The sequence below is a fragment of the Lipotes vexillifer genome, unplaced genomic scaffold (genome assembly GCF_000442215.2).
Source record: "Lipotes vexillifer unplaced genomic scaffold, Lipotes_vexillifer_v1.1 scaffold91, whole genome shotgun sequence".
NCBI classification, from domain to species: domain Eukaryota; kingdom Metazoa; phylum Chordata; class Mammalia; order Artiodactyla; family Lipotidae; genus Lipotes; species Lipotes vexillifer.
The window spans coordinates 5,228,816-5,245,524 of NW_006777583.1; the positions used below are offsets into that span (position 1 = coordinate 5,228,816).

The 16,709-nt window shown below is 37.5% G+C and overlaps 1 protein-coding gene across 1 annotated transcript in view; it reads right to left on the bottom strand.

The window, feature by feature from the left end:
- Positions 1 to 6,520: 6,520 nt before the first annotated feature.
- Positions 6,521 to 16,709, bottom strand: part of ATG12 (autophagy related 12) — a 19,333-nt gene continuing 9,144 nt past the window's right edge. The window contains exons 3-4 of the mRNA XM_007451216.1: positions 8,329 to 8,391; positions 6,521 to 7,672 (exon numbers count right to left, since the gene is read on the bottom strand). Coding sequence (XP_007451278.1) covers positions 7,613 to 7,672; positions 8,329 to 8,391 — 123 coding nt within the window. The 3' untranslated portion in view covers positions 6,521 to 7,612. The remainder of the gene's footprint in view (positions 7,673 to 8,328; positions 8,392 to 16,709) is intronic.

Below are 16,709 nucleotides of genomic sequence, written 5' to 3' on the forward strand. Positions count from 1 at the left end.
CCCATGCACACGGCCCCGGCTTCCTCTGCACCCCGGCCCTAGCGGAACCCTTCTCTCCCGGGTCCCGGTGCTGGTGGTGGGCTGCGCGCAATCTCTCCCCCACCGCAGCAGACCGTCTTTCGGCCGCCCATCCCAACCCCTCTTCCCCCTCCCCCGCTCCCTGAGGCTCCTCTGTGCTGCCTTGGTTTGCTATGCTAGGACGTCGACAGAAGGGGTCTGGAGAAGGGGCGCAGGACGCTGAGGAAGGACACGGACGCTTTCTTCCAAATGGAGCCGAGGGATTGATTTTGAACAGTTTACAAAGGCTGAGTATGGACTCCACTCCCAAGGTGGAGAGCTTCTGTTCTGTCGATTGAAACCATCGATAATATGCTCCAAGGCTAGGTGAAAATAAGTCAAAGTCTTCTTTTAAAAAAATTTAAATGTGCTGTGCTTAAACTACAGTTTGACAAGGGAGGCTGGGGTCTAGAGCAACACTGGTGAAACAATAGAAGGCCGGGTATCCCTCTTTGATTTTTAAAATCAAACATTTCCTTTAAAATATTGATAATATATCCAGGGCAAAGACCTGATGTGTCAAGTAATGGGTCAAAGAAATGCTCATTTTTTTTTTTGATTCCTAATACAGTAATTTAAAGGGTTCTAATCAGATTATTTAAATCCTTCAATTCTAGGCTTGTGCTTGAAGTAGCCTACCGGTAATACACACAAGAAAATGCATTTCTATGTTGTGCATAGCATGTAGCAGCTTTGAGATTAACACAAATTAAGTATGAATGAAAATAAGGAAAAAGTGAAGGACAGAAGAAATGCCAGTAGAGATTCCTTCTTTCTCACTATAGATGGATTCAGGGTTATTAAAGGTCTAGAGTTCTGGAAGACTGGTCTGTTTCTCCCAGACTTTGCTCCAAGGTATTTTTATGTATATACATATGTATGTATATGTGTATATACTGTATATATTTAAGTTTACTAGTGCCACCTGCAGTCTTAAATATCCCTGATTAAACTGATTACACTAAAACTATTCTAACAATGTTGTTAGGAAGTAAACATAACACCTCAATCATCATTGTTCCAAAAGGGCTACAGGTACAAAGCACTCCAGAGGCCTACCTTTTGTGATGTAGAGGTAGTTAATTAAAGAATTATGGGACAGAGTAACTTGTACCCTTTTCATCATTTACTCATAATTTCTTTATTCTTGTCAGTGTTTTCTATTGAGTCTCTTAATTACTTCATTTCAGCTATTTTAATCCACAAATATTGGGAATGAACAAAAAAAATCGAACACAAGCTTAACTTTTCTGCATTTCATAGTGGATTACACTTCTCTAAATTTTTCAGACCGTTCATTTTCTACTTTCTCTGGCTCCTTCTGACATTCAGAGACCTCAAGGATCTTTCCTAATATAGCCATATTCACACATTCATATTCATTGCCTCTCTAACCCCCCCAACACAATTTCATTGATCCCTTCTATGTGGATGTCTCCCACATCTCTCTAATCTCACATGCTGAGAGTAATCTCTAATACCTTTTAGCACCTCAAATGAAATATACCATATTTAAAACTCCTTTCAAACATGCTTTTCATTTCCTGGAGGTTCAGTTTCCATAATGAGGCTACCCGAGCTCAAGAACCTCATCCACCACTGCCTACCCTTTCCCGCTTCATTCTCAAGCTTTTTCAACCAACAGCTAACTTTTTAGAACCTCCAGAATATCTTTTATGTTTTTCCACCTTTCTATTCTTATTGCTACTCCACTCAAGCCTCTATTCTAATTTTGGGTGGATTACTAAAATGGCCCTTCCCAGTACAGATCCTTTATTCACATCCACTGATTATACTTAAGCTCAGACTGGTTATGTTTCCTGGTCAGAAACTTTCAATAACTCTTATTTCCTACATACTAGGTTTGTTAACCTGGCATTTAAAATTCTCCGTGTTTTGGCTCTACATTTCCTTTTTCATCTTTTATCTTTACTTTTCTTCTTTACCAAATGACTTCCAGCCAGATTATATTAGTCACTATTTCTTGTGGTTACCAAATCCATTCTTTTGCTTTAAGCTTTTCCTTCTGCCTAGACACTAGAAAGACATTTCAGTATGTCCAGATCCTACCTTAAGGTCTTAGCTCAAATGCTTTCCTCTCAAATAAGTTATATCTCCTCTTGAACAACTAAGGCAATAATCAGTATCTTTCTTATGGCACTTACCACTTTGCAGCAGGTATTGTAGTTACTTATGTGGATTATCTTGACAGTGAGACATTTGGGACAGGCTCCTTTTACATTTTATTTTTGTATTCCTTTCTCTACGCCTAGTACACAGTGCCTTGCGTATACATGAATGGTGACTTCAGCAAAAACATACTGGTAATTGGCTAGAGTAATTCAACTGCTAGTTTTAAGGATCCTTGGGGCTGTGTGTTCAAAGGCAGCAGACTAGACTTGTTTCTCTCAAGGTTTTTTTTGTTTTTCTTTCTTTCTAGTTTCTCTGTAAAGAAAACCCATATTGTTCCCCACAGAATTGCACACTGTAACTTAACTACTGTCCCTCCCTCCCCACAAAGTGACTGACATTACAGGCTCTATTGACATAAGTAGAATACCTAGATTCAGAGGTGGTAGTTCTACCGCACTCTGCATTGCCCAGGTCAATGATCATCACATTTTAAGACAGACGTTGACATGTGATAGATATCCAGAGAAAGGAGTTAGAATTATTAGAGGTTCAGTAATATTGGTCTATCCATCCATCTGACACATTTTCACAAGCATGTACTATATGCCTGGCACTGCTTACAAAACTTAAGTCTCTGCCCTCAGAGGGCATATGTTCTAATGGGGCTGGGGGTAGCTTCCCCAACAAATACGGTATATATGGAGAAATGGACACATAGTACCGTATACAATACACGATGGAGAAAAATAAAGCAGGAGAAAGAAGGTAGAAGGTGGTGATGAGGTGTCATGTGATAGTTGAACAGGGACTATCGAAGGATGTTAGTGAGAAATGTAATTGTCTGGGGGAAGTTTCCAGATGGAGGAAATGGTAAGCACAAAAGCCCTGGGATGGGATCAGATGAACACGGAGGTGGGTGGTAAGCTGTAGAAATGGGGACTGCAGATCACATAGGACAATGAAAGTCTTCAACTTTTACTCTGATATGGGAAGCCACTTGGGGATTTTGGCCAGGGAGCAGATAAAGGGAAGCCAATTAGCTGGCTATTACAGTTCAAGTGAAAGATAATGGTGGCTTGGCTAGAGTGGGAGAATAGATGAAAAATGGTTGGGTTCTGAACATGTTTTGGTAAAGATGTCAGGATTTGCTGATAGACTGGAAGTGGGTTAGAGAGGGATTAATAATTAGTTGAAGCAATTGGATTAAGATAGTAGAAGACTTGGGAGAACTGAGGTGGGAAAGGGGGAAAAGATGCCTCATAGATCTAGATATATAATGGAACTGGGAAGAAATAGTTTTAGGAGGAAGGCAGAGGGCAGAGAGTTCTATAAAGAATAAATCCGCCTCAAAATGGATAGGGCTTTCCTTATGGCTATCACTAAGTAACCAATAAGTTTCAGGTATATCTGCTCCATATGAGAACATAGAAGGAACTATGATTTATAAGGATTCCTCTAACTCAAGATTCTAATCACACTCAATATACATACATGTTTTATCTTTCCTTCATCCATATCATATAAGAAAATACAGGAAATTCCCTGGCGGTTCAGTGGCTAGGACTCCGCGCTCTCACTGCCGAGAGCTTGGGTTCAATCTCTGGTCAGGGAACTAAGATCCCACAAGCTGTACAGCGCGGCCAAGAAAAAAAAAAAAAAAAAAAAGACAGGTAAAGCTAATATTTGGTATCAAATTTTATCTTTTTACTTTCTATTATTTCAAAAAATCAACTTAAAGTTTCAAGAATTATTTAAATTTGTACCTGACAATCTACCTTCCAATCAGAATGAAAGTTCCAGGAGAACAGGAATTTTATGTCTTATTCCAATGCTGAGGACATAGTAGGCACTCTATGTGAATAAACAAATGGAAATTTATAGTTTCAGGCTTTTGAAAGAGATTGCCAAAATGTTTCCTAAAGTTGTAGTACCAACTCACATTCCATTCACCAAGAATATGACAGGACTTATTTCCCCACAATGTTGCCAATACTGATAATTGTTTTAACTATTGATACTATGAAAGGTGATACTCAGCATTTCGTAGTTTTTACCTGTAGTTTTTTTTTTTGCGGTACGCGGGCCTCTCACTGTTATGGCCTCTCCCGTTGCGGAGCACAGGCTCCGGACGCGCAGGCTCAGCGGCCATGGCTCACGGGCCTAGCCACTCCGCGGCATGTGGGATCTTCCCAGACCGGGGCACGAACCCGTGTCCCCTGCACTGGCAGGCGGACTCTCAACCACCGCGCCACCAGGGAAGTCCTACCCGTACTTTTTATAACTAATGATGTTCAGCACTTTTCATGCTTTATTAGCCATCTATATTTTTATTTTTTGGAATTACATTTTAATGTATTGTGCCCATTTTTCAGACAGTCTTTTTTCTTATCAACTGAAATGAGCTCTTCAATTATTGGATATCAAAACCCTGTCATATGTTGCAAACATTTTCATCTTCTGCCATACAAAAATTAAAAACATGCAAATTTCCTTTATTGCTGCTTTAAATCATTCTGCAAACCACATCATACTCAATATATAATGAATTACTGATTATATGTGCATAAGGAAATGTACTAAGTATTATGTGTGTGGGTACCAAATAAAAAACCCGCAAACATCCTATTTTCAGGGATATTACAATGATGAAAGGGTGTTGGACATGCTTATAAATAGGGAGTAAGCGCAGTAACTGCTGTAATAGTGGTAGTTTGCTGTGTTCTTATGAGGGAGAGAGTATCTCCTCCTTGAGAGATTCAGATAAGCTTTAAGGAAGTTAAAAAATGAATTAGGCAGAGAGGTAGTATTTGAAGGGGTGGAGGTGTAGGAAACAGAAAAACAAACAAACAATGCACGTTCAGGAAACAGCAAATAATCCAGTGTCGGTTGGACAATTTTGAAGGAAAATAGTATTTGTGAAAGTAAACCTGCTGAAATGTTTTCATACTTTCCTTCCATTATGTGGTCTGTAGCTGAATTCTCTTAGTCCAGAAGCTTACTAAGTATATTACAATCCTTGGAAAATGAAGCAGAAGCTGCACAAAAGGTGATTTTCATTATCATACCTCTGAACACTGTACTTTCCCGCTTTGGGTTACACCCAACTAAACTGGTTGACTAATGCTATATAATTTAAAGCATGGTCTGCACTTCTCTTTGAGTTTTCTAATCTTATCAGAGTAGATATTAAAGGTCCATTCGGGGTTAAAAGTTCTACAGAAATCATAGATTCCAGGAAGTATTCAATCTTATTTTGATTCCAGATAAACATTCTTAGCCTACCTTACACCCTAAATATGGGGAACTCACTGTGAAGGCCTTGGCATAGGCAGCTTCAAAGATGCAAAGCACATTATTCTAATATTATATACACTGTATGTAGAATGGGTCATCTTTGCACAGTAAGATAAAGCGTGGCATTACTGATGTTGATGTTCTCATTCATAAATATGGAAAACTTAAAATATAACCTGAGGGTTTAGTCCCCCCCCCCAAGCTCATTTAAACCAGACATCTGCAAAAATATTCTGTGAATTGCGTTCTAGGTTCTAATAACCAAATAACTTATGGGATCCAGGCTTATGAGTAAATGTTGTATAGTCAGCACAGAATAATGTAAATACGGTTTTAAAACGTGTAAAGCCCTACATATTCTTAAAGGTTGTGAGTGAAAAAAACAATGTATACATATTTAGCTAATCTCATTGAGTAAGTTAGTAAATTGTTTACATCAGAAAAGAATAATTAAGTTGATGACACAAATTCAAACTCAAGTAGTTTTGACTGTTAAGGTAATAGTCTATCATTTGAAACCTTAGCAGCAAACATAAGATACACATAGGTTAAACACATTTTTCCTATCTGTTAAATATATATGCATATAAATATATTCATATCCTTCAGTAAACTGAAAGAGCAGAAAACTAGAGAACAGATCCTTTCCATATTCAACTTATTTGACTTGAAAATAACATTCTTTCCAGCTTTCAACATACATACTAATTTCTTACTTAGCCTTTACACAATTCAACCTATATTATTTCAGTGTTAATACTAGCTGCATTAATTTATTAAACAGGGACATCATTATAAGGGGACTTAGGAATTTGTTTTCAGGCAGAAAATGAGAACTGAACAGTGATTTCATCACCTTAAACTGAATTGTTCCTTAGCATCCCTTAATGATAATGTATGGCAGATCATTAACCATAAAGTACATTCTGGGACTTAAAGGACATAAATGTAGTTCAAAGTCCTTTGACAAAATCATACCATTCTCATCACCTTTGAAAATAAACACTTAGAATTCTTGTATACACCTTAGATCCTGTTTGAACATTCCACTCAATTTATTGGAATTTTTAAAAAAAATGCTGCATTACAAATACAATACAGAATGAAGAAAAAAGGCTGAATTTTATTTAAAGCAATTATCAGTTTAATAGCATCAGTAAAAAATGGTTTTAGTCATGGCATGAAATACACATAAAATCTAGCTATTTTCCAATTATTCTTTGAGCATTTTCAAGCTGGAAAATACATTATAAAAAACTGAAAGATGCTGCCTCGTTTACTCATTGAGTGCTTTTGACACTGTAAAAATAAGAGTTTAATACCACAGTTATAACCACTGGGACTCAAGAATGATTAAATGATAAGATTGAAAAGAGTTAGATGACTCATTTGTCCAAAATTTGTAAAATTCCTTCTGTTTCCCAATAAAACAGTTAAACCGAAACCACGAATTTTCTCTAAAGCAATCTTCCAGTGTGTCAACATGTGTGCTCTCTTGGCTAGATGTTTGCTAGAGATTAGCAGGAATAGCTATTATCTTCTGGCAAAGAGGTAAAACCAAACTGCCTAACTCTTTCTGTCAGCTGGGTTGCCCTCTACTGGACTATGCAAGGTAATAAAGCCAGAAGGTCAATGCAACTTTGTTTCACAAGGTAACACAGTAGATAAAAATGTAAATGAGAAAAGGGAAAACACATATGTCAAACAAATTGCACTCCCCTGAATAAGCCCCAAAAGAATCCTTTAGTAAATTGACTTTTATAGAGGGGGGTGGGAATCAGCAGAGTGCTAATTTTTCAAGTAAACAGTTTCAGTCATTTTGAGAAGTGGTACAAAAGCAGCTTTATATAGTCTCCTTTTCAACACTTTGGAGGCAGCTCTGGAGCAATAGTTGTAGTAATGGGTAAACCCTAATGTCAATCTTTTATGCTGATTTGTGTTTTAATACAAATCACATTTTTGTGAGTCCATGTACTCTGTGGATATTTTAAATGTATAGACATGGGTCACAGTAGATGCATGCTGAAGAGATCACATCCACAAGTCTCTTGCCACACGATCAAAACTTTTCAGAGCTGTTTGCTTTGTGAAGATTCATTTTAAGTTATCAATATCTTTTCCTCGTAGCTCATCCCCATGCCTGAGATTTGCAGTAATGTAGGACCAGTTTACCGTCACTGCCAAAACACTACAAAAAGAAAAACGGCAATACATTAAACTCAATTTTTGTTATTCTTAGATGAAACTAAGAAAAAAAATGTTATACTGATCATAAACATCCTCATACATGTATAAGTATCTATAAGGCTAGTTCTTTCAACATATGCAAGCTACTATTGGACACATATTAGTAATCATAATGTTCAATAAAACTTGTCCTTTAAGCACCTTGAGCATAGATAAGCAAACATTTTAACCTTGTCCCTTCTCTACATCTGACTATCATGTATGTACTATTTTCTAGTAATGGTGCTCTAAGAATGCTGAATAAAGTCATTCCTACATAGTCTCCTTTTCAATTTCTTGGAGGGAGATCTGGATTACTGATTATAAAAACAATGTAGAAGATACTACATGTAGGTAAAAAAGGAGATCTTACTTTCTGGTCATATTTCATAGTCATCTTCTGTTTGTGTTATTCATTATTTAATTCTTCAATCACTGTATAATTTATTGAGATCCAACTAAGTTCAAGGTGTTAGAGATATAACAGAGAACAAGAAAGTAATCTCTTTTCTTGATAATTAAGAATGGCTTATCATCTCTTTAAATGATGTGAGTTAATGATCATACTATACACAGATGAGCATATTCCATGAAGAAAATAAAGCAGTAATGTTTTACCTCATAGAGGGTTCCAACTTCCTGGTCTGGGGAGGGGGCAAAGGACTGATTCACATATATAAACTGCAAGAAAGAAGAAAATTATGGTGATTCATTTTTAATGGTATCCAGATTAATCTGCATTTTTCTGGGTGCCAATGAGCCAGCCATTTCAAATTATTTGTCTTCAGAACTGAAGAAAGCTTCCCTAAACCCCTTCTAATTCTCATAAATTAGTCAATTAGTGAGATCTTTATGAAGAGCATGTCTTTCCTCTGGAGGAATAACAGAATTTTTGTTCCCAGCTTTTTATAACTAAGAAACTTTTGTTTTTACAAACAGCTTTTGAAGGTTTATCCAAGAAATTACATTAGTAAAAATATCAATTTTCTCATTTATTCATAATTAAAGACAGAATTTCTCCTAACAAAATTTTACACGCACAGCCTCAAATAAAAACGTCTAATAATAGAGATAGTTGGTGCATTCTTCTTGAGTAAATGACATGCACGGTTGGATTTTTTTTGACCATTACCACATCTGAAAACTCTCAGAGGTACTGAATTTCAGGCTGGGTGAGACCTCTGTAAAGTCACTTGCAGCCAAATGAAGTAGCAAAAATGTAGCATAATTGAAACCTAATGTCCTTACAACCTTGTGTCTTAAAGGATTCATTGTTCAATGTTTCAGTTAGTCTGTTTCTACTGAAACATTTTTAGTACTTAAAAAATTCCTGAAGATACTGAAACAAAAGATCACAGTGTCAAAGTGACTTCTGATAGTTTTCTTTTTAGAAAACAAAACAGTATTTGCAGGTTAACATATTCAATTTTCCTTGTCTACAATCAAATTTTAAGACAAATTTTCTGGGCTTCACATAGACCTTAAAAATATCTATCAGAATGGTTAGTTGATAGATACTATTTGGGACACCAGCTAGAACAAGAATAAATATCACTTATATTTCTCCTTCAGGCAATACAGTGTGGTAATTAAGAGTAGGGGCTCTACTGAGATCTAGGTTTGAATTTTGGCTATAAATACAAATAACTTTTCTCAAACTGTGTCCTTGTTTGTAAATACAGAAAATAATAGGACTTAAACTTCTTGAAGCTGCTGGGAAAAATAAAATGAGACAGTACACATCAAGTGTAAGTGCTTGATATATGTACTCAATAGACATTAGTTACACTTATTAAATTATTTAAAAATAGTTCATGCTGGGCTTCCCTGGTGGCACAGTGGTTGAGAGTCCGCCTGCCGATGCAGGGGACACGGGTTCGTGCCCCGGTCCGGGAGGATCCCACACGCCGTGGAGTGGCTGGGCCCGTGAGCCATGGCCGCTGAGCATGCGCGTCCGGAGTCTGCTCCACAACGGGAGAGGCCACAACAGTGAGAGGCCCACGTACCGCAAAAAAAAAAAAAGTTCATGCTTAAATATCAACTCATTATTAAGGCTGAGTAAGGTTCTAACATAATTTCAGAAACAACAGAAATCAGTGTGCATTTTAATGTGAATTTCCTGTGATAAGGATATAATAATTTGTGTTTAGCTCCTGATAGTTTAACTATGAGTGAACATAGATTTTACTCTTTGGAACATTTTAAATTAGGAAAAGGGCTCTGGACAACAATTTAGTTTATTTCAGCAAACAATCCCTGAGTGTCTATTATGTGCTAGGAAATGCACAAGGTGTGGAATTATGAAGATTAATATGATCTCTCCCCTCAATAAGCAAACATACCTGAATAGATAAGAATATAGATGGGGAAAATGCATCTGACAAGGTCTGTAGCACAAAGATGGGGCATTAGTTTAGCCTAGGCTTTTGGTCAGGAGAGGCTTTCTGGAAAAAAAAAATGAGGAACAAATTAGGACTTAACTAGGTGCAGAGTAATAATTAGGACTCTGCAGGCAAAAGAAACAAAAATAAGATGTGAGTGTTGAGGGGACAGTACAGCAGATACAGTAGAGAACTATAAGAACCTGATATAATTCTGTAACAGGAGTTAGCAACTGAAAGTGACTTTAATTTTAAAAAAGTAATTAAGGTAGTTTAAATGGAAGTTCCATGGGGGTAAAAATTTCAAAATACAATCTTTAGCTAAATGCTAGAGCTTAGGAGGATAAAATTTTAAAGAATAATGATTTCTTTTTAAGTCACCAGTCTTTATATAGATGTCTCTTTAGTTATTTTGGTTGTTATAAACTTGAGATTTTGTAGGGAGGGTTCATGGGAACAGCATTCTCTTGAGTTCTTGCACACTGCTGACAGTTTTGTGCCCTGATTAAATGTCAGTTTTGTAGTATATAAAATCCTTATCTCACACTTTCTTTGTATCTTTGCTGCTCAACTTTGATGGTAACCTAATTTCCTAAGCCATGTCCTTTTTCCCCTAGATGTCCAAAGGATTTTTCTTTTTATTTCACATCCAGTAATCTTACCAGAATGTGTCTCGGTGATTATTACACTGGGTCGGTATTCTCAGGATCTTGGTACATTTTTGAAAAAGATTTTTTCAAATCTTTTTAGAAGAAATTTCCCTTGAGTTATAATTTTAAGTATTTGTTTTGTTCCTTTGCTTTGGTTTTCTTCTTCAGGGACTCCTATTTCTATGTTTACTCTCCTTTGTTCATACTCAGTATTTGTCATTTTCTCAAATTCTTTTTACATTTCATTCTACCCCCCCCGTCCCATCCCCGAGCCTGAGCAACCAGATGCTGCTTAACATTTTTTTTAAGTTAAAAAAATTTTTATACAATTTTTAAAGGTTACTTTCCATTTACAGTTATTACTAAATATTGGCTATGTTCCCCATGTTGTACAACACATCCTTCAGCCTATCTTGCATCCTTCAGTCTGTATATCTCACTCCTCCACCCCATACTGTCCCCCCACCTCCAAACTGGAAACCACTAGTTTGTTCCCTATATCTGTGGGTCTGCTTCTTTTCTGTTATATTCACTAGTTTGTTGTACTTTTTAGATTCCGTGTAAAGTTATATCATACAGTATTTGTCTTTCTCTAACTCATTTCACTTAGCATAATGCCCTCCAAGTCCATCTATGTTGCTGCAAACGGCAAAATTTCTTTCCTTTTTATGGCTGAGTAGTATTCCAGTGTGTGTGTGTGTGTGTGTGTGTGTGTGTGGGTGTGTGTGTGTGTGTGTGTGTGTGTGTGTGTGTGTACACACATCTTCTATGCATTTATCTGTTGATGAATACTTAGGTTGCTTCCATATCTTGGCAGCTGTAAATAATGCTGCTATGAACACAGGGGTGCACGTATCTTTTCAAACGAGTTTTTTTTTGTTTTCTTCAGACGTATACCCAGGAGTGGAATTGCTGGGTCATAAGGTAGTTCTATCTTTAGTTTTTTGAGAAACCTCCATATTGTTTTCCACAGTGGCTGCACCAATTTACATTCCTACCAACAGTATACAAGGGTTCCCTCTTCTCCACATGCTTGCCAACATTCGTAATTTGTGTTCTTTTTGATGACAGCCATTCTGACAGGTGTGAGGTGATATCTCACTGTGGTTCTGATTTGCATTTCCCTGATGATTACTGATGTTGAGGATCTTTTCATGTGCCTGTTGGCCATCTGTACTTCCTCTTTGGAAAAATGTCTTTTCAGTTCTGCGCACCTTACAACTGGGTTGTTTGTTTTTTTGATGTTGAGTTGTATGAGCTATTTATATACGTTGGATACTAATCCCTTATTGGTCATACCATTTGCAAATATATTCTCCCATTCAGTAGGTTGTATTTTTGTTTTGTGGATGGTTTCCTTTGCTATGCAAAAGCTTTTAAGTTTAATTAGGTCTCATTTGTTTGTTTTTGCTTTTATTTCCTTTATTCTAGAAGACTGACCCAAAAAAATATTGCTGCATATTTATGTCAAAGAGTGTTCTGCCTATGTTTTCCTCTAGGAATTTTATACTATCCAGTCTTACATTTAGGTTTTTAATATATTTTGAGTTTATTTTTGTGTATGGTGTTAGTGAATGTTCTAATTTCATTCTTTTACATGTAGCTGTCCAGTTTTCCCAGCACAACCTACTGAAGACCCTGTCTTTTCTCCATTGTATATTCTTGTCCCCTTTGTAGTGGACTGCTTGACCATAAGTGCGTGGGTTTATTTCTGGGCTCTCTATCCTATTCCATTGATCTATGTATCTGTTTTTTGGGCAATACCGTACTGTTTTGATGACTGTAGCTTCACAGTATAGTCTGAAGGCAGGGAGTGTGATTCCTCCAGCTCTGTTCTTCTTTCTCAAGATTGTTTTGGCTATTCAGGGTCTTTTATGTTTCCATACAGAATTTAAAAATATTTGTTTTAGTTCTGTGAAAAATGCCATTGGAAATTTTACAGAGATTGCATTGAATCTGTAGATTGCCTTGGGTAGCACAGTCATTTTAACACTGATTATTCCAATCCAAGAACACAGTATATCTTTCTGTTTGTGTTGTCTTCAATTTCTTTCATTGGTTTCTTACAGTTTTCAGAGTACAGGTCTTTTACCTCTTTAGGTATGTTTATTCCTAGGTATATCATTTTGATTTTGAAAATTCTTTTTTCCTTCTATTTTTCTTCAGCCATTACCTGTTGTTTATTTGCTCTTATATTCCATCTAGTTTAGTCTCCATTTCTGAAATTTAACCTGTAATTCTTTTCCTGAGCTCTGTCACTTCGAGTTTTACTATTGCTGATTTATGTTTTTCTTTCGTGTCTTGTATCATCTTTGACACTTGTTTTGACATAATAAATCAGTTACTGACCTGCTTGTAGGCATTTTCTCTGGTATGCTTTCATTGTCTTTAGGGATATTACTGTTTATTTTGCTTCCTTATAACACTGTGCAGGATTTGACCTTGATACTTCTCTGTTGCTTACTTGTATATGAAATCAGTTTTCCTCAACTTTTAGAATGAAATGAGTTAGTGTAGTTTTTCTAACTCCACAGTGCTCCCTCTACTGTTGTTTTTTGTATAGTGTTGAACAATATGGAGGTCTGCTTCCTTTCTTTATTTTTATTATTATTATTTTTTTGCGGTACGCGGGCCTCTCACTGTTGTGGCCTCTCCCGTTGCGGAACACAGGCTCCGGACGCGCAGGCTCAGCAGCCATGGCTCACGGGCCCAGCCACTCCGCGGCATGTGGGATCTTCCCAGACCAGGGCACGAACCCGCGTCCCCTGCATCGGCAGGGGGACTCTCAACCACTGTGCCACCAGGGAAGCCCCTCTTTCTTTTTTATAACAATTAACATTTTATTTATTTATGGCTGCACTGGGTCTTCGTTGCTGCACGTGGGCTTTCTCTAGTTGCAGAGTACAGGCTCTAGGCATGCGGGCTTCAGTAGTTGGGGCGCGTGGCCTCAGTAGTTGTGGCTCATGGGCTCTAGAGCACAGGCTCAGTAGTTGTGGTGCATGGGCTTAGTTGCTCAGTGGCATGTGGGATCTTTCCAGACCAGGGCTCAAAGCCATGTCCCCTGCACTGGCAGGTGGATTCTTAACCACTGCGCCACCAGGGAAGTCCCGGAGGTCTGCTTTCTGAGCTTTCCAGGTTGTTCCTCTCCATTTTGACCTGGTCCTTCTTTTTCCTTCCTTTCCCTGCTTAAATGTGTTTCACTTCCAGAAGTTCCTCTTCAGTGTGGGATCTTGTCTTAGAAGGGAGACTGAGTCTGTTTGAGAGTTCTCAGGGGCTAGACTGCTCCAGTCCCTTAAGTCCTCCTTATGCAGATATATTGTAATCGCCTGCTATTGGAGAGAATCAAACACTCTCAATTTCAGCTACTATTCTTAAATTGGCCCACTGTACTTTCCAGTGAATACCTGTTAGCTATTTCCAGGTTCTCCCTTTCTCAGTCCTATCAGATGCCAATCCTACTGTTTATTTTTTTCAGCACATTTGCTAATACGACGCAGATCCTGTGGTCATTGGTGGGTATTCCCACCAACTTGAATCTTAGGTTTCAGGATACTTGTCATCTAAGTTCTGTTATAAGTATACTGATCATGGGGTTTTGGTTTTGCTTTCTAGTTGACTATATTTTTGTGGAAATTCATGCCTTCTGACACCACTGCTATCTTCCCAGAATCCCCAGCATTACTTTTTCTTTTGACATTTATTTTGTGAAAGTAATGTAGGGTACAGCTCTATGAAGCCAGAAGGTGTGAGTTCTAGTTTAATCTAGAAAAGTGACAAAAAGACTACTTTTGTTTATGTTTTCTATTGCTTAAATGGGAAGAGATCATCAGATTTGCTACAAAGCTTTAAAGTTGGACCATATGAAATTGCTGAGTTTTTTTGGTTAAAATGATTGATTGATGGCAGTTTTACATGGTTCAACCTAATATATATTGACATCAACCAAGTCCTTTCAGATTACTGAATATAAGCAATACAAAATGTCAAAACTCTAACATTAACATAGAACACAGCATTCTTTCACCTTTTCTTCTATCCACAAATTTCTAAAAGTAATGCCTTAATTACTTGGTACTCCTCTGGTTACCTACCTCTCCAACTCTTCATGGTATACCGTTAGTAGAGATAACCTCTGCTCATTTCTCTTAAGTGTATGTCCTCATTACCCTAACTTTTCCATTTAGACTTGGACTCTAGGCAAGGTCCTCTGCTCCTCAGGTTTTAGCTACCATATGCAAGTGGATGACACTATAATATCCTTGCCCATCTCTGAAATTTAATTAAATTCTATACGGCACTCTTATAAAACAGATCTTTCCTCATTCCGAGTGATCATAAACAGAGATGTTCACCTGTGAAACTCAAAAATCCCCATCACTTTTCCCTTACAACTTCCTTTGGAGGAATCCCTGGTTCTATGCTATCCTTACCTCAAATAACTTCTAGTGATTAACCTATCTTGCACTTACTTTTGTACCCATGACATGACACTTTTGTGAAAGCCACTTATCACCAAAATCTTAGATCAGAGTAGTTTCCACCTCTTCATTGACAAAAAGAAATAAATTCCAACACACCTCACTTTCATAAATAATCACCCAATCCTTACACATAACTGTATTTAAAAAATACTTAGTGATTCTTCAATTATCTATCCACATATACATTACCTGAGTTAACAATGACCAAGATTGTGGTCTGAAGATAAGGTCGTTCTATATATTAACATAACATGTGACAAAATGTCAAATACATGTAAACATTTAAATTTCTGTGGCCAAATACCAAATTAAGGGGCTTCCCTGGTGGCGCAGTGGTTGAGAGTCCGCCTGCCGATGCAGCGGACACGGGTTTGTGCCCCAGTCCGGGAGGATCCCACATGCCATGGAGTGGCTGGGCCTGTGAGCCATGGCCGCCAAGCCTGTGCGTCCGGAGCCTGTGCTCCGCAACAGGAGAGGCCACAACAGTGAGAGGCCCATGTACCGCCAAAAAAAAAAAAAAAACCAAATTAAAAACCTGTGGCATTTAAATTTTTAATCCTAACAACTCACCGTGAAATGCTTAACATGTATCATAATACGAAATAAGTACACCTAAACCTTAAAAACGATGGGGTTGGGGCGCCCACACTGCACAGTCAAAAATCTATGTATACAAGGCAGATTCAACCAACTGCAGGATGTATAGTAGTATAGTATGTATTTACTAAAAAAAGTCCACGGATAAGTGGACTGCTGCAGTTCAAACTCATGTTGTTCAAGAGTCAACTGTATACCTCTTAGTTCTTCCACAGCACATGACAAAGGTATATTGATTACCTTGAGAATGGGAAGGAAGCAACATTAATACCAAAACAAAGAAAACCCCAAAACTTTCTGTACCGATATTCTATGATAGATCTTTCTGCATGGGCATTCAGTGACTTTTTGAGGAAAACAACCAATATGGTAGGTTAAAAAAAAAAAATCAGTCCACATTTAAAAGCAAATCTAAAATTCATTTCTTTTCAGGGTTCTCCAGAGAATCCTTCAATAAAGCACAGAAATTCCACTAACAAAAGAAATAAAAGGACATTACTGAAGTAACATATGTGGTTCCATATATATTTCTATATACAACAATTGTTCATTGTTGCCTAGGAACTACAGTACCCCCTCCATATCTATGGGTTCTGCATCCTCCCTCAGATTCATCCAAATGTGATGGAAAATATTTGGAGAAAAAAATTCCAGACAGTTCCAAAAAGCAAAACTTTAATTTGCCGTGTACCAGCAACTATTTATGTAGCCTTTACATTGTGTTAGGTATCATAAATGATCTCGAAATGATTTAAAGTATAAGGGAGAATGTGTACAGATTATACGCAAATATGCCATTTTGTATAAGGAACCTGAGCATCTGCAAAGGATGCTCCTGAAATCCCCCTTGAATACTGAGAGACAAATGTTTTGTGAATTTTTGTAGGGAA